The sequence below is a fragment of the Blennius ocellaris genome (assembly GCF_963422515.1).
Source record: "Blennius ocellaris genome assembly, chromosome: 10".
NCBI lineage: Eukaryota > Metazoa > Chordata > Actinopteri > Blenniiformes > Blenniidae > Blennius > Blennius ocellaris.
In genome coordinates this window covers 19,915,915-19,939,984 of record NC_137659.1, presented here as the reverse complement: position 1 = coordinate 19,939,984, position 24,070 = coordinate 19,915,915, and the positions used below count along the sequence as shown (strand labels likewise).

Here is a 24,070-nt window from a genome sequence, read left to right as displayed (position 1 = left end):
TCCTTATATATTTCTTTAAAGTTGTGAAAATGCGTAGTTAGCGTTTACGATTTTCTATTAATCACGTCGCCGATCGATTACGTTGGGCTGGTTTATGTCGTCACTTCCTGTAGCGTCGCACCAATCTATAAAAGACTGGATAACTTAACCCTATAGTGTTGAATAACATATCAGTTAATCCACAGGAGTAGAAAATCGTGTGAATCATCTTCGTGTTGGACCGGGACCACCGCCAGGCGGAAACGGGACCGGAAGAAGTGAGCGGCGTGTTTCTTGGTTCCGGTTGTTATCGTAAACCCTCTCATATGGATACAAAAGAGTGATTTCACCCATAAACTCTTCATGACAGCGTGTTTCCGTCTGAGAGGATCCTCCAATGCGGTGTTTTCAAACATGTACCAAGGGGACGCGGTGATGATTCTGGTCCTGTTTGGATAACTTCACTTCAGCTTCCAGCTTCACTTTGAGCCAGATGGCTGCTCGAAGCAGGTTTGTGCTGCAGAGGCTGTTCACTGGACTCAGGTCGCACAGTTTTTGGTTTCAGGGCTCCACGTCGACCTCAAGTCAAGGACGTCTCCTGCAGAGAGCTGAGATCAGAGCTGTGCGCTGCTCACATGGGCTGTGCAGGTCTGATTCTGCAGCCACAGGTACTGAGGGTCACTTCAAAACTACCAGGGTATTTATGCTTCTCGTGTGAAGTCAGCCTGTGAAAAAACCTCAGTAAATATAGAGAAATCCTGTGTGACAGGTCGAAAGCTGCTCTAATATTCGATACTATAATAACTATAGGAAATAAAGAAAAAGGTCAAATATGAAAATAAGACCAGTCAAAACTGAGTAAATCAGACAACTTATGTATATGTATATGTTATGTATATTGGGGTTTTTTCATTCAAGTTCAGTTCATGATAATCTGCAAAATTAAAAATTTTTCAGGTTTATCTTTTGAATGGATTTCACACTGCTTGTTACACCTTATAGAGTTTGCATGTTGCATGCTGTGTTAATTGTTGACTCTGAAAACATTTAGTTGTGACTGTTCCTTTGATCGACTGCTGTGTTGCCCAGCCTGTACAACTGTTTTTTTTTTTTTCTCAGAATGGTACCAAACTGCGAAGTCAGTGAATAATAGTAGGAGGAATATGGGCTGCAGCAGGGCTGCATTTCTCCCAGCATGGTTATTTTCCTTTTAGGTCTTTAGAACTTGCAAGACAAATAAGGGAAGGGGTAAAACTAACATTTGCAGACTGTGTGTATAACTAACATATTGAAAGTATTAGAAGACAAATATTCTTTAATGTTCTGACGATCCCAAGATCTATTAATAATTGTATGATAGTTTGGGGGAGCCTATATAGTTTATGTTCTGTGTGCTTGACTTTGATCCTCGAAGACAACCTGGTGGAAATGAAGTGGGAATATAAGATGACGTAACTTGTCAAAGTGCAATCTGTTCTCACCGTCTTCTGTTTTCAGGTCCCAGCAGTTTGTCGTTCAGGACTCACACATGCGGGGAGCTCAGATCGGATCATGTGGGAGACAAAGTCACTCTCTGTGGCTGGGTCCAGTATCTCAGGTATTGTTCTGCTCTTCGGAAACTGGAAAGAGGTCGAGTCAGGTTTGTCAGTGACCAAACAAAAAGAAGGAAAAAATTGCTTTATGATAAAACAAGTATTTTTTGTTATGTGAGACATTGATCACAGTGTCCTCACTGGTCTTACATTAAGCTGATTCTTTGAGTGTCATAATCCAGTGTTCAAATCCAACTTAAATTTTTTGGTTCATCTACTGCTGATTGTATCACTTTTCACTCGTACTTAAATTTAATCAATTATTGTTCATTCCAAGTGTATAACTCTCCAATTATATTAATTGTTGTCTGTTTCCACACATGTTTAGTTATTATTCCAGACATTTAAAGTATTTTTGACATCATTATTGACAAAATCATTGATCAGCCAGTCATGAAAATGCTTCTTGCATTGCTCAGTACCTAAATTAATTGCTAGTTGTTGTCCTGTATGAAAATAATATCAGACAGAAAAGTAGTTGGTCCATTCAGTAATTCAAATGTCTGAATGCAAGACGGCAACACTGTTTGTTTGTTTATCTTTTTATTTCACAATTGTATTTAGAAAAAAATTGGCTCAAACTCCAAATTATTAATACTTGTTTGTTATTCTAATAAAGTGTTTCTGTTTCAAACAGACAAGATTTGTTTGTCATCCTCCGAGACTTCGCTGGTCTGACACAGATCCTCATTCCTCAGGAAGAAGTAAGAATTCAGTAAACCCTGTAATTGGTCATTTGTCTAATTGCAACTGTTCCTACTGACAGAGATGTAACACTTTCTTCTTCTTTCAAGTCTGCCGGTGGTTTGAAATCAGTGCTGTGTGATCTCACAGTTGAGTCGGTCATCAAGGTGACAGGAACTGTTCAACGTCGACCAGCAGGACAGGAGAACAAGGTTTGCATTTATTCTTGTGCAACATTAGATGATGGCTGGCTGTCAAAAGCAGGGCTTCTCATCAAGTGTGAGTCAGTGTATGGAAAAAAGAAAAAAGTGGGATCTGTCTGTTTTAATATCTCACAATGTGCGGCTGGATCTAAAGCCTACACTAAATGTAGCCAGTCACTGGAGTAACACACACTTTTCCACTCCTGAAATCTTAGCACAGCTGGAAAGCCTTAAAAATTGTACCGTCTTGATATTTTACATCACAATTCATGTTTTCACCACAGATTTGTGCAGCTTGTTTACATGATCGTACAGAAGATGCTATATAATGTGTGTGAACAGTAAAATGGTCTTTTCTCAATCCGAGCGAGTGAACGTACTCTGGGTGTTTTGTGTTCACGTCAGGGGATGCCAACAGGAGAGATAGAAGTCCTGGCAGAAAATGTCGAGGTTTTTAATGCGTGTCGAAAGCTTCCTTTTGAAATTAAAGACTTTGTTAAAGTAAGTGGCTCGTCACACATGCGCATGTCTGGTTCAACTCTTCTTGATTATAGAGTTCATCTATTTTTTTCCCCTCCCTATGGCCATGTAGAAATCCGAGTTGATACGAATGCAGTACCGTTACCTGGACCTGAGGTCATCACAGATGCAAAAGAACCTCAGATTGAGGTCTGAGCTGGTGATGAAGATGAGAGATTATCTCTGCAATGTACAAGGTGAGAAGAAGCTGCCAGAGCGTCACATTGGAGACCATGTGCAGAGACCATACGGACCATTATCGTGTGTTTTTCTCTCATGTAGGTTTTGTGGACGTGGAAACTCCGACTTTGTTTAAAAGAACACCAGGGGTATGACTTTAAGTTATCGTTGAGGAGACATAGATCACATTTTGAAACAAATTTCTAACGCTGTCACACATGATCATGATTGTATAGTTCTGTGTATGTGTGTGTGTGTCTATGTGTTTCAGGGGGCCAAAGAGTTTGTGGTTCCCTCCAGGGAACCGGGGATGTTTTACTCTTTGCCTCAGAGTCCACAGCAGTTCAAACAGCTTCTCATGGTGGCCGGTGTCGACAGGTTCGTGCCAGCAAAAACAATATCGACGTAAAACCACCACAAGATCTGCAGTTGCTTAAACATATCCATAAAAGCTCCTGTCAATGTTCAGCTTTGTGTTTATGTTTCATGGGTTAGGTGTTTTACACAAGCTCAACATTCCCACATCAGTTTCTTTAACTGCTAATTTAATCTACAAAACATAGAAAAGGCTCATCATTTATCTATCACATTTGTAAATGTTAAAAATGAAGTGTTGGAAGTAGACGGCAGCGTGAGTTTTTCACCTCCTGAGCCTTTCCTCTGCCGTGGCAGGTACTTCCAGATAGCTCGGTGCTACAGAGACGAAGGCTCTAAACCAGACCGGCAGCCCGAGTTCACCCAGGTAGCCTCGTGCATTGACCCCCCCAAGATGCAATATTTTAACCCGATCCATAACCTTCCCAGTTTGATCGGTATGAGGAGAAACTGTGTCCTTGTGTCTCCCAGGTGGACATCGAGATGTCGTTCGTGGACCAGGCGGGCGTCATGTCTCTGGTGGAAGGTTTGCTGCAGCACTGCTGGCCTGCAGAGAAAGGGCCCATCAAAGTTCCTTTCCAGACAATGACGTACGAAGAGGCCATGAGGGACTACGGCGTGGACAAACCTGACACCAGGTTCAATATGAAGGTGAGGAACTACAGTTTCTTTCTGTGTATCGAACGTTGTGTACAGGATGGAAACGTCAGCTGCCCAGACTTTGCATGAAAGCAAAACGTAAGAAGACATGAGAAGGTAATAATAATAATTTTTAAGGCTTCTTTTGGATATTGGTGAGTGGACGTATATGCCGCTGTTTGGCTTCCCTGTAATGTCGGGAGGCAATCTGTGGAGGGGTGATTTCATTTAAATGACAGTGGCTTGAACACGTTTATAGAAACAACAAAAAATAAATTCAACGTTCAAAGCAGAAAATGTCAAAAACTCCCTTTTCCAAACTCATGAGTCCTTTTCTTTCTTTTGTTTGTCCAGCTGATCGACCTCAGTGAGGTTTTCTTAGCCTCGGATGTGGAGTTCCTGCGCTCTGCTCTTAGCGAGCCTGGAGGCACCGTTCAGGCCGTCTGTGTCCCGGGCGGAGCGGTGAGTACTGAAATAGTAGATATGCTGGGAAAATGTCATAGTTTGATCAAATAAACAGACACAGAACACACACTCTGTGTCTGTCTGTAATGACAGTTCTTCTCCTCTATTTAATAACAGAAACTTTTCCTTGGGAAAACTTTGAATGAACTTAAACAAACAGCCAAGACTCAGTTTGGACAGGTACGTTTGTGATCACTCTCTTCCCCCCCCCTGTTCATACACATCTGTAGTGAATTCAAGTTAAAGACATTCAAATACATTTGTCTATATTCAAATAAAACAAAATCTTAAGATGATTGCAAATCAACAGTTTCATTGATTCCGGTGTCATAATAACAGCCGTAACACAGACTGTCCCACGTTAAACACAGTCCAGCGTCTTTTGTGTACGAAACCTTGACGATAAAGAAGACCTCGATCAACCACTAGGCATCTGAATCTTCACACGTCTCCGTTGTGTCTGAAGGAGCTGAGTCTGGTGCCGATCAGAGCTGACGGGACGCTGAAATCTCCCCTCAAGAAGCTGCTGTCTCAATCCGTCACAGACGACCTGCTGCAGACGACCGGAGCCAAACCAGGAGACCTGCTGCTGATGGCCGCCGGGTCCCTCCACGCTGTGGTGAGAGATCCACGCTACTCGAGTCTCCTTGTACTTGTGAAATGACAAATATAGATTATATTGTACATGGCAACGACGGGCACAGTGGCAATAAAGATTAGATAAATACTTTATTTGTCCTCGTGGGGAAATTCACAGTCTCGGCAGCATTGGCAACAATAACAGTTTGTTTGCACAAGAGGACAGAGAAAAACAAAAGCCTTGTATACAGTACAGGTTCTGGTCCCCTCCAAGTACGCTTGTCCACAGTTTTTAAACTAACAACTCCCTTGGGGGAGTTAAACAGCATGACGAGGAAAGATCTCCTCAGTCTGTCAGTGGAGCAGGACCATGACAGCAGCCGGTCACTGAAGCTGCTCCTTTGCCTGGAGGTGGTGCTGCACAGTGGATGCAGTGGGTTGTCCATGATTGACGGCGCCCGTCGTTCAGACACAGATGTCAGACTGTCCAGTTCAGTGGTTCAGTTTGGTGGTGTTGAGGCGCAGGTGGTTGGAGTCACTCCATGTGACTCAGTCCTGGATCACTTTCCTGCAGATTATGTGAAACATTTTGAATGTTCTAGTTTTCTGCATGAATGGAACATAAACTGTTTTATGATCTTTGACTTAATTCATAAGTATAAACCAACCCACCATGTGTTTAACCTAATACCAGACAGGTCATTGTGAAAACTGCAAAGCAGCCCCAAAACATGATGATGCTTCCCACTTGACTGTGAAATTGGCGAGGCTCCCACTTCTACAGAGAGTAGCCACCGAGCCACTGTACTAAATCATCTCCGTCTGTAGATGGTTAGTCAAACTGTCTAAAGCATTTGAGGGAGCTCTGTAACCTTCTCCACTTTTATACAGCTGAATAATCCTTGACTGCAGGTCTTCGGAGATGTTTTGCTCGTTATGAGCCGATACTTTTCACTAATAACTGTCAAAAAGTTGTTGTTACTCGGAGGAGCTTGTCCCAATCGTTTTTCACTGCAGGTTTCCAAACTACTGACTCGTGACAGGAAAGCTCCAGTGGGTTGACAAACTTCTTCCTGGTTTGTTTTTTTTTCATTTCTTATCATTTGTGTCTCTGCTCTGCTTTTAGCGTCCATTGCTTGGTAGTCTTCGCCTGCAGTCTGCACAGCTCCTGGAGTCCTCTGGCGTTGCACTCCGCGACGCTTCGGCCTTTCACTTCTTGTGGATTGTGGACTTTCCTCTTTTCCTGCCCAAAGAAGACGAGCCGGAGGAACTGGAGTCGGCTCATCATCCCTTCACTGCTCCGCTGCCGGAAGACTCACAGTTCCTCTACACAGAACCAAGCAAGGTGCTTCCAGAGTGTTTTACGGCTATTTCTGGTGCTGCAACAAAAATTAAGGTTATTGAGTCTCATATGGCATTTTCTTTTCTTCTCAGGTTCGAGGGCAGCACTATGACCTGGTGCTGAATGGCAGTGAGATCGGAGGAGGCTCCATTCGAATCCATAAAGCAGCTGAGCAGCTTCATGTCTTGACAAATATCCTAAAGGTCAGATTTGACCTCATTATATCAGAATTTAACATGCATTTAATTCTGTGAAAGGAAGAAAATGACTTTCAAGCGACTTTGACATTGTAGTGTGAAGGGATGTGACATTTATGAGGTAAAATGTTAAGATTCATGCTGAAAAAGTCAAAATAGAAAATTAAAAGAGCGTGGACAAAAATCATTACAAAGATGTCAACTTAATGGACATAGTCTATTTTTTTAAAAGTCTAGATTACATCAAATATTACAAATCTGCTTTAAAAAGTCATGACATTCAGCTAAAAGTGATTAAATAAAAGAATCCATGTAATATTTCCAACTTTTTATTTAAACGAGGGCATTTTTACCTCAAATTCATTATATATATATATATATATTTTTTTTTTTTTTTTATAATTTTTTTTTTAAGAGAAATTGAATAAATATTAAAGGTATTTGATTCAAACTTGTATGTTTGTTGACACCATGACCTGCAACTATCCTTCAGATTAGCAATGGGAAATGAAGGTTATCTCTTATTGTCAGGACCCATATTCTGTTTCTGTCTGTGTTTCATAGAAAAATGATTAATCAAATCTAATGTGAATTTCTTAGTGTGTCACATAATGGCAAATGTTTGATTTTTCTGCAGGAGGATACCAGACTCCTCTCCCACCTGCTGGAGGCCCTGGATTCAGGGGCACCGCCTCACGGAGGCATCGCTCTGGGTACGGTTGCATTTTAAGGCCGCAATCATTTGTTGCATCTTTCAACACCAGGGGGCGCCGGTCGAGTGAGGAGGGATAGTCGGACAGTGCTGTGGGGTCAGTGGGGAGCAGAGGCCGCTGTCTTGGTTGGGACAAGTACTTTTCTCTGTGGTCTTGAAAAGGAAAGAAGTAGCTGAGGAGGGAGTTGGTGAATCACTACTACTCGATGTGTTTCAGCTCCGTTATGGTAAACTGGTGGCCGACGTGACGGCATACATTGTTATTAAGATAAGCTGTTTAAATGTGTTGCCTCTTGTCTTGTTACTCCGTGCATTTCCAGGTTTGGATCGGCTGGTCTCCATTATGGTCGGGGCAAACAGCATCCGGGATGTCATCGCCTTCCCCAAGTCGTTTCGGGGTCACGACCTCATGAGCCGCGCCCCCGACTCTGTGTCTGACGAGGAGCTGAGCTCTTACCACATCTCTGTTAGATGGCCGACAAAGCATGAAAACTGTGATGAGGAGGAGAGGGGCTGAGGCGAAATAAAGGAAATAAAACCAAAACAAAAGAAGGTGCTGGTTTCTCAGGTGTCTGTAACCATGACAATGGAGGAGAGAGTGTGAGGGCAAGGTGACACAGATGTGCTGATGCCCAGCAAGAATCACAGAGATTGAAGATTATAAGATCTCTGCAGGATGCCCAGCAGAGACAACAGGGAAGAGGCAGACACAATACTTAGGAAAAGGAGGCAGTGTGGATGAAAGCCAGTACAAAGGATTACGTATAGGAAAATAAAAACATGGAAACAACCACGGCAAACCAATAGCTAACAAAAATGAAAGAAGGCTTTCCACCAAGGGACTTGTGACTGAGTTCAAACAACTGAAAGTTGTGTTAATTTGAAAATGAGAATAATCTCAACTCAAAACAAAGTATATTACTCAAATTTAAGCACAGCGAAGACAAAATAAAGAGGTAATATTAATATGCGTAAGGTGTAAATGGCCATAATCATCACGGTTAAGCTCAAGTGTAAACACGTGCTAGACGTTTTTTTTTGAAGGCTTGCCATTCAAATTGTATTGATGCAATTTGATGATGCACAAACCTTTAATATTAAAAAGCATGGGATGGTATAAGCTATACTGGCTGTGTATTTACTTAATATCCAATCGATACCAAATCTTGCAGTATTACACACCACTACTGTTTTAAGGTCAGAGACACACCTTCCAATGGAAAACCAACTTCAAGACCAAACAGGGTGAATACATCCATGCCAATTTACCCTGTGCATGACCATATTATATAAAATGGTTCACCACTTCTGATGTGTGTGCAAATCAGCAGTCAAAACTGCAGCAATTTGCATAGTAGTAGAAGGTAAAATAATAATGACAATAACAATGATGATAATAATTCCTTGCATTCCAATATGGTCGCGCCCGGCTCTGCTCGGTCAAGGCCAGTGTTTTTCAACCTATTTTGAGCCAAGACACAGTCTTGTTTGGAAAAATCTCGAGGCACACCATAACCTGAAAATGGTAAAATTTTAAACTCTGTAGCCTATATTAACAATATAAAGTCATTCTCATCAATGCTTTATCAACAGGAATCAAATAAATACAGAAAAAAAGTATTTCCCAATTTCTTTTTTTTAATTTTTACTCACTCAGTGTGAAACCTGGGCCTGATGGATGAACACAGAGCTGATATCCTGGTTCACATTCTTCCTTTTCAAAAACTTCTCCATCACTGTCACTGACACAGTACTTTGGTACAAGATGGGAGCAGCGCAGGAGGTGGTGATTAAAGGTATACAGGAGGATTTTCAGGAATTTTCGGAAAGAACCGCCCTCTCCACCGTTTGAAAAAAATGCGCATGCGCAACGCTGTACCTGCTCCCGAGACGGAACGCCTACTAAAACGCGTGCGAGAGACATGCACGAGCCCAGTTCTCCTCGTGCACGCTCTGTTTACAAGTCACAAGTCGGCATCGCTCACATAAGCTCACTTTACAAGAAGATTTGCACCAGAGGGGGTGAAACTGTGTAAAAATGTCCGAGAATAATGCGTCGGGTCGGCCACCGGCATGATGAGAACCGTGTGGAGTGAGCTGCGTGCAGGGACGAGCACGTACGACGGGCTTACGTCATATATCACCAGAATGATTGACAATTGGGAGGACCAGTTATTTTGATGATCCACCCGGAAGAAGAAAATCCTCTACTATACCTTTAACCAGACTGACGTCAGTTAAAGCCCCGTTTCCACCGCACTAAAAGTTTAGATTTCACCTGCAAAGTTCTGTGCTGCCATCTAGTGGTGAAGAGTATTGTAGGCATGATGGGAGTTCAGGTTATGTGTTGCCGGAGGTTATTGAGGGTTATTGTTGGGGTTGTTGTGTGTGTTGATTTGTGCTTGTGTTGTGTTTTGGTTCCTCGGTTCAGATAGTTAATTATTTCGTCTAGTTTGGTTTGGTTTGTTAGATGTTGGTGTGCAACCACGAGTGAGAAATGTGTTGTGTGGAGTGTCATCCTGTTATAAAGTTCCGGTTCCGTGTGTTCATGTCATAATAAAAGTCTCTGATCAGCTGGCAGAAAATAATCTCGACTGAGAGCAATTCCTCGCCACAGTATTAATACATGATTACTCTGCACACTGCTCTCACAGCTGACAGCGACTGTTAGAGCAAATGTTTTTTAGAAAAAATGTGACACTGGATAATTTCCCACGGCACACCTAACTATATCTCACGGAACACCAGTGTGCCTTGGCACAGTGGTTGAAAAACACTGCTATAGAGCACCCAACTCAGGCATTAAAAGCTTTAAAGAAGTGTTTGAGGCCATGGTTTTGAATGCCGAGCAGAAGGTTGCTTATTTATGTGAGGACTATAATATAGATTTCTTAAATCCAAGTAAATCACCTGCAATAGAGGAATTTATAGATGCAATGTATAGAAAGGGCCTGTATCCAAGTATAACCAAACCGAGCAGAATTACCACCCACTCAGCAACAGTAATAGATAATATCCTTACAAATAACATGAGCAGTAATATAGAAAGTGGATTGTTAATAAATGATATAACTGACCATCTGACAATATTTGTATTCCATGAATGCAAACACGATAATTTAGACATCAGCAAAATAAATACACAGAGGAGATTAAGAACAGATCACACCCTGAATAAATAAAAAAACGATCTGTTAGCTCAAGACTGGAGGCATGTTTATGAAGAGGGGGATGTTGATTTAGCCTATAACTCATTCCTAAATACCTTTTTGACATTGTATCATAAATATTGTCCAATCCAGGAATCAAAGAAAACATCTAAACGTCCAGATAAACCCTGGTTTACAAGGGGTCTGATGAATGCCTGCAAAAAAAGAATACTTTATATAAAGACTTTGTTAAGCACAGAACTGAATAGAAAGAAACCCAATACAAGACATATAAAAATAAATTAAGAGCTACTCTAAGAAAATGTAAAAAAAGATGATGATAGTAAATTGCTGGAAACTAATAAAAATAATATAAAGGGTACTTGGAATATCTTAAATTCAATTATCAGAAGGAAAAAAACCAAGTACTGGATTTCCAAATGAATGTATTGACAATGGTAAAATAATTAAAAACAGGGAGGAAGTCGTGGCAGGCTTCAATGGATTCTTTGTGAATGTGGGGCCTAATCTGGTTGATGAGATATTTCCGCCACCAGGGGGCGATGTCTCACAATTCTTTGAAGAAAGAAATCCAGCAACTATTTTTTTGAGAAACACAGATAAAACCGAAGTACTTGATATTGTCAACAACTTTAAGAATAAAACATCAAGAGACTGTGATGATATTGATATGTTTTTAATTGAACAAGTAATTGTAGCTATCGTAGATCCCATAGTATATATCTCCAGCCTCTCTCTGAAACTGGGCTCCTTTCCCACAAAGATGAAAATAGCCAAAGTCGTTCCCATCTTTAAAGCTGGAGAACAGAATCATTACACACAGTGGAGGTTTAAACCTCCAACTCAAAAGAAGGTTTAAAATGTTTACATTAGAAAAGTACATAAATTAGGTGGACATGGGACAAATGTCTCATTTCCTCTTCAAGAGGTTGATTTGAATCGCCATACAGTCTGATTTTTTGCCATTTTGCATATATTTAAAAAAATATATATTTATTACATATATGTTGTTTTTTATTATTATTATTTTCAGACTAATGTACCTCAAATGATTAAGTTTTTCTCAATAAAGAGAAATGATCACATCTTGACCGAGTAAACAGCCGTTTCAAAGTTAGATGTGTAAAAGGGGAAGGCAAACATAAGTTAGCGTCTTCCATCTCCTTTTTTTTGAACATGCTGAGACTTTTAATTTTATTATTTTCTGCGAAAATATGTCTTGTTACTAATAATCATGTTCATGTAAAAAAATAAAATACATAAATAAAATAAATAAATAAACCTTCCATTGGCTTGATCAGTCCATACAGAGATTCATTTATCTAAAATGAACACTTGAAGGACAATAACGGCTGTTGTCATATTAATTTATATCAATTTGTTAACATATTAATTTACATTAATTTGAACAAATCTAACAAAGACATATTATAATGCTACATTTATGTGATGACCCAAGATGTATGTCATTTATGTCTATACGCCCATAAATGACCAGAAAGCTTTTATAACTAGCAATCAAAGCCATAGTGATATTGTTTATGGATTTTCTTCAAAGTCCATACAGTCAGGAAATGTTTAAATTGATAAACAGTGTTTCCTAAATCCTGATATTTTGTGTAGAGATTTGGGAACTGCAGAAAAGTTGGTAATGAGTAATTTTACTTGTTTTCATTAGTGTGTCTTCTTCCTCTTTTGGCCTTCTGCTGCAGGTTTTGATCCGTGTCCACGCCTGTGGAGTGAACCCTGTGGAGACCTACATCCGGACCGGGACGTTTGCAGTGAAGCCCCCCCTGCCCTTCATACTGGGCACTGATGTAGCTGGAGTGGTGGAGGCTGTTGGAGAAGGAGTCACTGCAGTCAAGGTCAGAGTGGCAGGACGGCCACAACCTTTCAAAGATTTACTCCATAAAGCTTTGAGAATATTATTTGAAAATACAGATTTTGTTTGAATTTTTATTTAATTTTTACTCCACACGGATTTTCAGAAGTTTCTTCGTCTGGGCTAAATGACAGGTTTTACTTCAGGGAGGATTGGGAAATCGTCTCTTCTGGTCATAAGGGCTGCAGAGTCCCGACCCAGGGAGAACATGCAGTAACACAGCGTGGCTTCCATGGTTAGGCTCCATCATCAAGGCGGCGACAGGAGAACAATCATCTTCATTTAGCATCTGGATCTTCAGCGGTTTAAAAAAAAAAACATTTTCTCACTGAAGGTGAACCTGACGCAGCAAAGTCATCGTTATGTGTGAGTTTCACCACATGCACTCTCGTGCTGTGCACGTGGAAACGTGAATATTTCCTCATGGCAGGGCTACCGAGTACCGCACTCATATAGTACTCATATAGTACTCATATACTACTCATATAGTACTCATGTTGGAAAAAGGGTGGAAATGTACCTAAGATAGTTTCAAAAGGAGGAATAGCCAACAGTAAATTTTTATAGTTTTTTTATTTGAGCAGGAGATTCCATCATTGGTCCTGGCAGCTCGTCCAGATGTTCAATTATATCTGGAGGATTAAAAGCAGAGGGTGCAACATAAAGAACAATGCATATGTGTGTGTGAAGCAACATGTTGCACCTTATTTTGACTGAATTTGAATATTACAAGTTATTTACAAGTAGTTGAATGATCTGAAAACAAATTCTAACCTTTAACTTAACTTAACTGCCGCTAAACACAAAAGAAGAAGAAGAAGAACTGCCGCCCATCCAATAAGTCATTTATGTAAACAACACCTGGTGTGTTTACATACTGTAGCGTCCCGCAGGCCGCTGGAATAACCACGACGTTCTTGACAGCAAAGCCGCTTTATTGCTTCTCGAACCTGGTTACTGTAGGCCGTAACCACGCCAACACAGAACACAATCTTCAACGAACCTGGCTGCTCTCTCGCTCTTCACGTCACCTCTCGCTCTCCTCAGGCCGACCCACACAGCACACCTGACCCGCCCCTATTCTCCACCCGCAGCCACTCACAATCCAACGGCGCATTCACTGAACATTAAAACAATCGGAACCATCAGAACATCATTAAAAGACAATAAACTCACAACTATATTACAACTGCAGAATATTACAATACATTTCTACAGTATAGTTCACCCCTGGGTGAAATATACTTTGGACTCGACCACTGGGTGAAATGTACTGTAGAACAGGGGTGGGAAAACTACGGTTGACGGATTAGTATAGAACTGTTCAAATCGATTCATCATAATAATGACGGCGTTCTTTTGGCGTTGTCCCGTATTGCCTCGGCGCATTAGCCGATAGCTTGCCGATAGATAGTATAGCGAGCTACAACCAGCAGATGGCAGAATATCAGCGTCATGGATGTCAACTGCCGTTAAAAAAAAGAAGACGAAGAAGAAGAAGAACTTTTTTTTTTAATTGAACAAGAACATTTACAAACTTTAGTGGTGTAAATATGTCGTGTAAAAAGTGTACGTATGGTTATGTGTGAAAAGAGTTGCACGAGGGGAGGGAGAGATTTTAATATAATCATATTCAAGATGCTCACAGCTTTATGCAAAATATCTAATGATAACGTCATCAGATTGAGGTTCACTTTCAGAGGAAGGCTGAGAAAGGTCCGCTGGTCGGCTTTCTTCAGCTTTTCTTTAAGTTTTTGTAAACTAAACACGGACAAAGTTACTCGTTCTGCCTGAACTCCCGTCGACTCTGGTGTTACCCGAGAGCGAGATGCCCCATCCAATATGGCGGCGACGCTGCATCACTCTGCAGTGCGGAACCAGGCAGCGATGTTGTAGAACGCAGGACTGCACTCTTGCTTCCTGTTGGAAGGAGGGCGCTAAAGCGACCAAAGCTGAATACAAGGCGCTGAGAAACACCGAGAAGAAGAAGGTGGTCGTGTATTAAAAAGGGAAATCCTGCTCGGAGGTGTGTGATCTGTGTGTGTTTTTAGTAGTTTCTGGTTGTGCAGACATGTCTGGCAGCAGGCTGATGAGAGCCGTCAGACTGACTGAGTTTGGAGCTCCGTCTGTCCTCAAAGTGAGCCGGGACGTGAGCGTCCCTCAGCCCGGCAGCAAACAGGTGAGGAAGCTCTGCAAGGACTCTACTGTCAAACAATCCCAGAGGACAAAGTTCACCTGTTATTGTGCAAATCACCGTGAAAGGGACGAGGTGCTTTGGATTACAGTCTGTCATAATTTACAAAGAAATCACTGGTCACACTTTATTCCTATATTTTATTTACAGATCAGATATGATAAAGGGGGGAATTTCATCAATAGTAGGGTCGATTTATAAACAAAAACTCCCCTTCATCATCAGGTATTGGAAAGGCTTGAGAACATACAACTCACAAACAACAATTTGGACGTGATTCTGAGAACAGTTATTAACTCCTCCATGTGAGCAGACATTTCAGTACACCTCTCCAAATCCAAAGAAGCTCCATCACCCAGGAATGGAGCGTTTATGTGATGGGTGTAGCTGGGTTGGTGGAACACTGAGCCACATGTTCTGGTTCTGTCCGAGCCCAGAGAGCTCCTGGAACAAACAAAAACTTCTTTGAAGCTCTTGTGAAAAAGCCATAATGAAATGATTATCTTTTTACTCCAAACGTTTTCCCAAAGCCTGATATTTTGATTAAGAGTCAAACAAATGCAGAGAGGTTTGTCTCAGACACACTGGGTTGGATCAGTAATCGGAATGCAAATACCATATTTGATATTTTCATTCTATAGTTTCAGTCTTTTTCATTATTGACTATTGCAATTAGGTTAATCTAACATCACAGGTTTTTCTGTTTTTACTGAAATATTGTTTTTAAGTCAGCTGTTCTTCATTCGACTCTCTTCTTCTTTGGTTGCAGGTTTTGATCCGTGTCCACGCCTGTGGAGTGAACCCTGTGGAAACCTACATCCGGGCCGGGACGTACGCTCGAAAACCCCCCCTGCCCTTCATACTGGGCACTGATGTAGCTGGAGTGGTGGAGACTGTTGGAGAAGGAGTCACTGCAGTCAAGGTCAGAGTGGCAGGACGACCACAACCTTTCAAAGATTTACATTACGATACAAGGGAAAGACGTCTGCTGCATTTCTTGATGGTTAAATGTTTGCAGGCAGGTGATCGTGTATTCACCACAGCCACACAGTCTGGAGGTTACGCAGAGTTCACCGTGGCGCCGGACGACAGCGTCCACAAGCTGCCCGATGCCTTTGACTTTACTCAGGGAGCGGCCATAGGGATCCCATACTTCACCGCCCACAGAGCCCTGGTTCACAAGTAAGAGTGGCTTTTCTGAATATATTTATTTTGGTGCCTTGTTTGATTTATTTGATCTCTGTGCCAGAGAATTTCTGAAAAACCACTTTCCAAAAAAAAGCCAAGCCATTGTTCTATTTTAGATTTGCATTGACTTCAGCTTGTGAGTGACTGAACTTCGTCACTCCAAATTTTAGATACATTCCTTTATGAAGTTATTAATTATCTTTATATTTGCACAGGTATGTAAATGATCATATGTTTTCAACAAAAAGTAAAACAAATAAAGGAAAATTTACTCCAGCAAGTTAATCTATCATCTTCAGTATGAATTCATAGTGGTAGTATAGAGATCAATGGAGCCGAGACGTCTTTGTCCCCTGGAACGTCCTTCAGCTCTTCTAAGGGGTTTCCAAGCTGCTCCAGTGGGTCCAGGACTGGCCTCGGGGACTCGGGAGGCGACCAGAGGGCTTCCTAATCAGAGGAACTCCCTCAACTGGATCCTCAGTGTGGAGGAGGACCTGCTCCACTTTGAGTCTCTGCTGAATGGCTGAACTCCTCACTCTATCATCAATAGTGACGCATGTCGATCAACTGGTTGAACAGCGTTGCTTTCCAGCTCAGCTCCTCTTCACAACTGTGACTGCATTCCTGCAGCCGCCTCTCATCCCATCACTCATGAATAACACCTGAAGAAAAACCTCCTCCCACCTGGGGAAGACATGCCAGCCAATCCACTTAGGTGTCATTCTTGTGTTCTACTGACCTTTTGAACCTAATGGTCATGTGATCTAACTTTTTTGCAGAGCCCATGTCAAAGCTGGGGAGACCATCCTCATCCATGGAGCGAGTGGAGGGGTGAGACTCATTGTCTTCAGTTATAGACATTAAGGACAGTTGGTTTTATTGCAAACAAAAATGTTAAAGAAGGAATTATGACTAATTGGTGATTAGGTGGGAGTAGGTTATCGTTCTAGGTAAACTCCTGCAGACCCCCACTAAAGATGCTACAATTCCCCATGAGTCACAAACATTGAGACAATAAAATATTATAAAGGGCTTCAAAATCAAGCGTTTCTTTTTCCCTCCATCCATTAGGTGGGAGTGGCGGCGTGCCAGCTGGCCCGGGCTATGGGCCTCACAGTTCTGGGGACTGCAGGGACTCCAGGCGGGATGGAGCTCGTCCTCAAGAACGGAGCTCACCAGGCTTTTAACCACCGAGAAGACGGCTACACTGATCAAATCATGGTAGTCACACTCGGGGGACAACAAACTGGAAGAAAGACTTGGACAACACAACTGAATACACCTGTTTCTGTCCTTTAGGAAGCCACAGAGGGAAAAGGTGTGGATGTGATAGTGGAGATGCTGTCAAATGTCAATTTGAGTAAAGACCTTCAGATGGTGGCCCAGGGAGGACGCATCACGGTCAGTAGCCCTGCAGCCTGGAGCTCGGTCCTGCAGCCTCGTCCCTCCACTGGTTTCTGCTTTGGTTTCAGATGATGGACGACCTGCACATACAGTGGGGAGAACAAGTATTTGATACACCGCTGATTTTTGAAGTTTTCCCACTTACAAAGCATGTAGAGGTCTGTAATTTGTATCAAAGTTACTCTTCAACTGTGAGGGACAGAATCTAAAACAAAAATGCAGAAAATCACAATGGATGATTTAAAAAAAATTAATTTCCGTTGTATTGCATGACATAAGTATTTGATACATCAGACAAACAGAACTCAATATTTGGTACAGAAACCTTTGTTTGTAATCACAGATCAGACGTTTTCTGTAGTTCCTCACCAGGTTTGCACTGCAGCAGGGATTCTGGCCACTCCTCCATACAGATATTCTCCAGAGCGTTCAGGTTTCGGGGCTGTCACTGGGCAACACGGACTTTCAGCTCTCTCCAAAGATTTTCTATTGGATTCAGGTCTGGAGACTGGCCAGGCCACTCCAGGACCTTGAGACGCTTCCTACGGAGCCACTCCTCAGTGGCGCTGGCTGGGTATTTCGGGTCATCGTCCTGCTGGAAGACCAGCCACGACCCATCTTAAATGCTCTTACTGAGGGAAGGAGATTGTTGGCCCAGATCTCACCATACATGGCCCCATCCATCCTCCCCTCAACACGGGGCAGTCGTCCCATCCCCTTTGCAGAAAAGCATCCCCAAACAATGATGTTTCCACCTCCATGCTTCACAGTTGGAGGTTGCACTCATCCTTCTACTTTCTCCAAATACGGCGAGTGGAGTTTAGACCAATAAGCTCCACTTTTGTCTCATCACACCACATGACCTTCTCCCATTCCTCCTCTGGATCATCCACATGGTCGTTGGCAAACTTCAGACGGGCCTTGAAATGTGCTGGCCTGAGCAGGGGGAGCTTGCGTGCAGTGCAGGATTTTACTCCATGACGGCGGAGTGTGTTACTGATGGTTTTCTTTGAGACTGTGGTCCAGCTCTATTCAGGACATTGACCAGGTCGTGCCGGGTCGTTCTGGGCTCATCCCTCACTGTCCTCATGATCATTGATGCCCCACAAGGAGAGATCTTGCATGGCGCTCCAGACCGAGGGCGATCGACCGTCGTCTTGAACTTCTTCCATTTTCTGATAATTGCACCAACAGTTGTTGCCTTCTCACCAAGCTGCTTGCCTCTTGTCCTGTAGCCCAGCCTTGTGCAGGTCTACAAGTTTATCCCTGATGTCCTTGCACAGCTCTCTGGTCTTGGCCATCGTGGAGAGGTTGGAGTTTGTGGACAGGTGTCTTTTATACAGGTAACGAGTTCAAACAGGTGCAGTTAATACAGGAGTGGAGAACAGGAGGGCTTCTTAAAGAAGAACTAACTGGTCTGTGGGAGCCTCAATTGTTACTGGTTGATAGGCGACCAAATACTTATGTCATGCAATACAATGGAAATTAATTATTTAAAAATCATCCACCGTGATTTTCTCCATTTTTGTTTTAGATTCTGTCCCTCACAGTTGAAGAGAACCTCTGATACAAATCACAGACCCCTACATGCTTTGTAAGTGGGAAAACTTCAAAAATCAGCAGAGTATCAAATACTTGTTCTCCCCACTGTATGCAAGAAAGCAAAGTCTGAATACACACTCATTCAGAAGTCCTCTCTTGTGGTTCTGCTGTGCCTTTCTTCTCCAGGTCGTCGGTTCCAGAGGCCCCATCGAGGTCAACCCCAGAGACACCATGTCCAAAGAGAGCAGCATCATTGGAGTGATGCTTTTCTTTGCTACACTGGTACAATGAAGTCACATCACAAAAACCTACACACTTGAAGAGCGACTATCACTGTTTGATCAAAAACCATCTGCCTGTACCAACCAATCAAAGTTTAAAGCGGATGATTGCTTAATGACACAAATGACAATGCTCCTCCTGACTCCTCCTCCCTCTGTGCTCCTCTCACAGGAGGAGAAGAAGGAGACTGCAGCGCTGCTCTACTCAGGCATGGAAGCTGGTTGGTTGCGTCCAGTCGTTGGTTCCAGGTATCCGCTGGACAAGGCGGCGCAGGCTCACCACGACATCATGGAGTCCCCTGGGGCTGCTGGGAAAATCGTCCTGACCATGTGAGGACATGTCAAAGGTCAAAGGTCACCGACTGTGGTTGGAAGAGTCAGTCCAGCCTTCAAAGATGTTGAATTATGGTTAAACTGATCACAGAAATAAACCTGAGAGTGATTTAATGTTTCACTTTTCATTTGTTTGTGCAGAATCTTCTACAATGTGCAGTGTCTGTAATCAAAGGATGTCAGATGAATTTATAGCATTTTTATAATTAAACATCACATTAATAAAGAGTAATGATTTAAAATTCCTGTTGTTGATCCTTTCACTGGCAGTTCTATTGGACAAAATGAGAATTAGTGCTAAAGAGGAACACATCTGATGCAGGAAACTGCTCCAGAATGATCCAGACCAAACGTTCTCCAGACGACCTGTCTTTCCTTTTATTCTCACATTTGTTTCAGAGTTTGGTTTGAGATCATCTCATTCATTCATTCATTCTCAGTGCATGAGCCAGTCTATAGTCAGATTGCTTGTTTGAGCTTCACATGGCTGCTGATTTCAAAGAAAACTATGTAAAGTGACAGCAGCAGATTGACCTCAGGCATTACTCTGTTTATTCAGTGTGATATGTGAACGTATCCTGCGTGTTTCACTGCAGTTGATGATGTAATCCAAGCATGTGTTTGTTGTGGGGAGGGCGCTAGAAGACGTGGGTTGGGTTTGTCTATAAAAGTAGGAAATCCTGAGTTGAGTAGACGTAGAAGCAGAGAGCAGACATGTCTGGCAGCAGGACGATGAGAGCCGTCAGACTGACTGAGTTTGGAGCTCCGTCTGTCCTCAAAGTGAGCCGGGACGTGAGCGTCCCTCAGCCCGGCAGCAAACAGGTGAGGAAGCTCTGCAAGTCCTGCAACTTTCTTTCTTTCCATACAGATCAGAAGCTGTAATTACATAGAAAATACTGTTGTGCATTCTGTTAATGATAAAACACAAACTTCATTACTGATTCAACTTATTACATTAAAAAAAAAAAAAGTCCTGAAATGTACTTGAAGAAAGTAAATGTAGTTTTATGACATTTGTATCATTGTAATTGCACTGACTGCATAGTATACATTTGTCTTTTATGGAGAAGCCCATAAAAGACCAGGAAGCTTTTATAACTAGCAATCAAGCGATTAAGAGATTAATGAACTGCAGAAAAGTTGGTAATGAGTCATTTTACTAGTTTTCATTAGTGTGTCTTCGTCCTCTTTTGGCCTTCTGCTGCAGGTTTTGATCCGTGTCCACGCCTGTGGAGTGAACCCTGTGGAGACCTACATCCGGACCGGGACGTTTGCAGTGAAGCCCCCCCTGCCCTTCATACTGGGCACTGATGTAGCTGGAGTGGTGGAGACTGTTGGAGAAGGAGTCACTGCAGTCAAGGTCAGTGTGGCAGGACAACCACAACCTTTCAAAGATTTACATTACGATACAAGGGAAAGACGTCTGCTGCATTTCTTGATGGTTAAATGTTTGCAGGCAGGTGATCGTGTATTCACCACAGCCACACAGTCTGGAGGTTACGCAGAGTTCACCGTGGCGCCGGACGACAGCGTCCACAAGCTGCCCGATGCCTTAGACTTTACTCAGGGAGCGGCCATAGGGATCCCATACTTCACCGCCCACAGAGCCCTGGTTCACAAGTAAGAGGGGCTGCAGCAGTCCAGGGAGTTGGTGGATTAAAGGATTACTCTGTTTTGGTTGCTTTGATTTTCTGAATAACAGTTGTTTTGGTGATTAATGAGAACCTGTTGAGGGAGAGATTGCTTTGTGTGAATTATTTGATCTCTGTGCTGGAGAATTGCTGAATCACCGTCTCCCAAAATAAAGCCCAGTCATTGTTACAAGTTACATTTTATATTGGCATTGACTGCAGCTTGAAAGTAGCCAAGCTATGCTACTTAAAATGTATGATACATATTGTTAACGTACTGAAGTTGATAATGACCTTTCTTCTAGGACAGGCACTGTAAGTTAGCTAATAGTGTGTTAATCATCAAACAGTCTGAAATCTGACCTACTTAACTCTGTACAAGTTCTGCATGGAGCACATGAATGAATTCAAATAATGTTAATATTACTGAGGTATATTTATGGACGGTTAAGTTCAATATCCAATTTAATTATTAAGTTGTCTCAGTCATCTGTCGCAAACTTAAGATGAGTCTGTTTTAGTTGATGAGACACACTGCCGACTTGTGATCATATAATCACACCTGAACTTTACTACAGTCAAGTAGGAGAAACATCACTGGAAAACATATTTTAGTGTCAGTGAATCTATAAACCATGTATGGTTGAACCTAATGTCCATTTGATACTTGCTGTGTTGTTTTGCAGAGCCCGTGTCAAAGCTAGGGAGACTGTCCTCATTCATGGAGCTAGTGGAGGGGTGAGACTATATTTGAGACATTAGAGACAAAGTTTCTGTTGTGGAAAATGTCAGATAAAAGACAAATTATTATCTACAAGGTATGGTACCAGTAAAGTTCTTAGTAATCACCTGCTGACCCCTACTAACGCTTCCTTGACAGCGCTACAATTTTCTAACTAATGTTGATGCAATAAGGGTAAAACATTTTTTTTACTTACAATGGAGATTAAATTATGCTCCAAAATGTATTTCCTCCATCCATTAGGTGGGAGTGGCGGCGTGCCAGCTGGCCCGGGCTATGGGCCTCACAGTTCTGGGGACTGCAGGGACTCCAGACGGGATGGAGCTCGTCCTCAAGAACGGAGCTCACCAGGCTTTTAACCACCGAGAAGACGGCTACACTGATCAAATCATGGTAGTCACACTCGGGGGGACAACAAACTGGAAGAAAGACTTGGACAACACAACTGAATACACCTGTTTCTGTCCTTTAGGAAGCCACAGAGGGAAAAGGTCTGGATGTGATAGTGGAGATGCTGGCAAAAGTCAATTTGAGTAAAGACATTCAGATGTTGGTCCAGGGAGGACGCATCACGGTCAGTAGCCCTGTAGCCTGGACCTCTGTCCTGCGGCCTGGAGCTCTGTCCTGTGGCCTGGAGCTCTGTCCTGCGGCCTGGAGCTCTGTCCTGCAGCCTCGTCCCTCCACTGGTTTCAAAGTCTGAATACACACTCATTCAAAAGTCCTCTCTTGTGGTTCTGCTGTGCCTTTCTTCTCCAGGTCATCGGTTCCAGAGGCCCCATCGAGGTCAACCCCCAAGACATGATGTCGAAAGAGAGCAGCATCATTGGAGTGATGCTTTATTTTGCTACACCGGTACAATGAAGTCACATCACAAAAACCTACACACACTTGAAGAGCGACTATCACTGTTTGATCAAAAACCATCTGCCTGTACCAACCAATCAAAGTTTAAAGCGGATGATTGCATAATGACACAAATGACAATGCTCCTCCTGACTCCTCCTCCCTCTGTGCTCCTCTCACAGGAGGAGAAGAAGGAGACAGCAGCACTGCTCTACTCAGGCATGGAAGCTGGTTGGTTGCGTCCAGTCGTTGGTTCCAGGTATCCGCTGGACAAGGCGGCGCAGGCTCACCACGACATCATGGAGTCCCCCGGGGCTGCTGGGAAAATCGTCCTGACCATGTGAGGACATGTCAAAGGTCAAAGGTCACTTTTTATAAACCGAACATCACATGAATAAAAACTAAATGAATAGCCTTGCCGTTGTTGATCCTTTTCAGTGGTAACCTGATGTGACAAAATGACAGTCAGAGTGTAAATTAGCACTAAAGAAAAACATAAAGGCTTGTTTCTGAGGAAACCAAGTCAGACGTGATGTCTGTGCCTCTCAGGTGACAGTCCGATCAACTGAGCATGCTCCACACACAGCCAGGTAACCTGAGCTAGACCCACTTCTACACGCTGCACACGCCACAGCTCTGTGGCAACCAGTGACTAACATTCAGGGTTTAGATCCTCATCGAGAATCAACATTCCAACGTATTTTTATGAAGGAGTATGTGAGAGGAGAAGGGCATGTCACCAGGAGGGGCAGATCTTTGGGCTCTGTTCAACAGGTAAGGAGTCTTAAATGTTTTGAAGTGATGTCTGATGAGGACATGAGCTCTTTAAACTCTTCGCTTGATTTGGTCAAATTATTCTCGAAGCTGATCCAAACCAAGAGATGTAAACAAACTGAAAGACAGTGTAACAACATCTGTACTACAAGTCTCACCTTTTTTCTTTGGCATTTAGTCACAATGACTGGCTGCTGGAAAAGCTGTTGGGATCTTTGCTTTGTACTTCAGACATATTATGACTTCTCGGTCTTAGTAATGAGTGTCGTGGTCGTTCATTCATATGTGGCCCTGAGTCAGTCCAGTAAGTAGAATTGTTCAGATGCACAGGATGGCAGTCGTTTTCCAATCGGCTAAAGAAAAAACTGCAATAAATATGCCACTAATGCAGGAGAATCAGTTAAATTAGAGCAGATTATTGATCCTCCAGGTCTGTGTAATTATTTGATTTAATTTTATGTAGTACAGCAGAAGGACAAATCATAATTAAGTACCGCATTTTTGAAATTAGAACATTTTCAATATTTCTTTAAGGTATTTTGTTAATAATGTTAATTCTGATATAATTTTAAGTGGAATGAAAACTCCCCAGTTTGTGTTGTTAACTCGTGAGAAAGTCA

The 24,070-nt window shown here is 42.5% G+C and overlaps 3 protein-coding genes across 3 annotated transcripts; all 3 read left to right on the top strand.

Annotated features, from left to right (window-relative positions):
- Positions 1–267: 267 nt before the first annotated feature.
- dars2 (aspartyl-tRNA synthetase 2, mitochondrial) lies at positions 268–7,983 on the top strand (the record flags this gene model as incomplete). The annotated part of the gene is made up of 17 exons (XM_080503588.1): positions 268–647; positions 1,477–1,576; positions 2,209–2,275; positions 2,366–2,467; positions 2,864–2,959; positions 3,051–3,174; positions 3,260–3,306; positions 3,429–3,535; positions 3,830–3,899; positions 4,004–4,183; positions 4,526–4,633; positions 4,754–4,816; positions 5,103–5,255; positions 6,342–6,560; positions 6,650–6,760; positions 7,392–7,467; positions 7,787–7,983. The coding sequence occupies exons 1-17, from the start codon at positions 473–475 to the stop codon at positions 7,981–7,983; spliced, it is 1,995 nt and encodes a 664-aa protein (XP_080359714.1). The 5' UTR covers positions 268–472.
- Positions 7,984–14,509: 6,526 nt separating this feature from the next.
- LOC308135227 (quinone oxidoreductase-like) lies at positions 14,510–19,666 on the top strand. The gene is made up of 8 exons (XM_080503115.1): positions 14,510–14,697; positions 15,482–15,634; positions 15,731–15,894; positions 16,680–16,731; positions 16,972–17,121; positions 17,200–17,301; positions 19,033–19,128; positions 19,300–19,666. Exons 1-8 carry the CDS (start codon positions 14,590–14,592, stop codon positions 19,459–19,461), a joined length of 987 nt encoding a protein of 328 aa, XP_080359241.1. The 5' UTR covers positions 14,510–14,589; the 3' UTR covers positions 19,462–19,666.
- A 508-nt stretch (positions 19,667–20,174) lies between these two features.
- Positions 20,175–23,020, top strand: LOC308135931 (quinone oxidoreductase-like; the record flags this gene model as incomplete). The annotated part of the gene is made up of 8 exons (XM_080504095.1): positions 20,175–20,282; positions 20,668–20,820; positions 20,917–21,080; positions 21,778–21,829; positions 22,077–22,226; positions 22,306–22,407; positions 22,590–22,685; positions 22,859–23,020. The coding sequence occupies 8 exons, from the start codon at positions 20,175–20,177 to the stop codon at positions 23,018–23,020; spliced, it is 987 nt and encodes a 328-aa protein (XP_080360221.1).
- Between the last annotated feature and the right edge of the window lie 1,050 nt (positions 23,021–24,070).

Bases quoted from the DNA above. Each gene is read 5' to 3' on its own strand.
- LOC308135227 (XM_080503115.1), top strand. From the start codon at position 14,590: ATGTCTGGCAGCAGGCTGATGAGAGCCGTCAGACTGACTGAGTTTGGA. The intron at 15,635-15,730 runs GTCAGAGTGGCA...AAATGTTTGCAG, and splicing joins AAGGAGTCACTGCAGTCAAG to GCAGGTGATCGTGTATTCAC. The intron at 15,895-16,679 runs GTAAGAGTGGCT...ACTTTTTTGCAG, and splicing joins CACAGAGCCCTGGTTCACAA to AGCCCATGTCAAAGCTGGGG.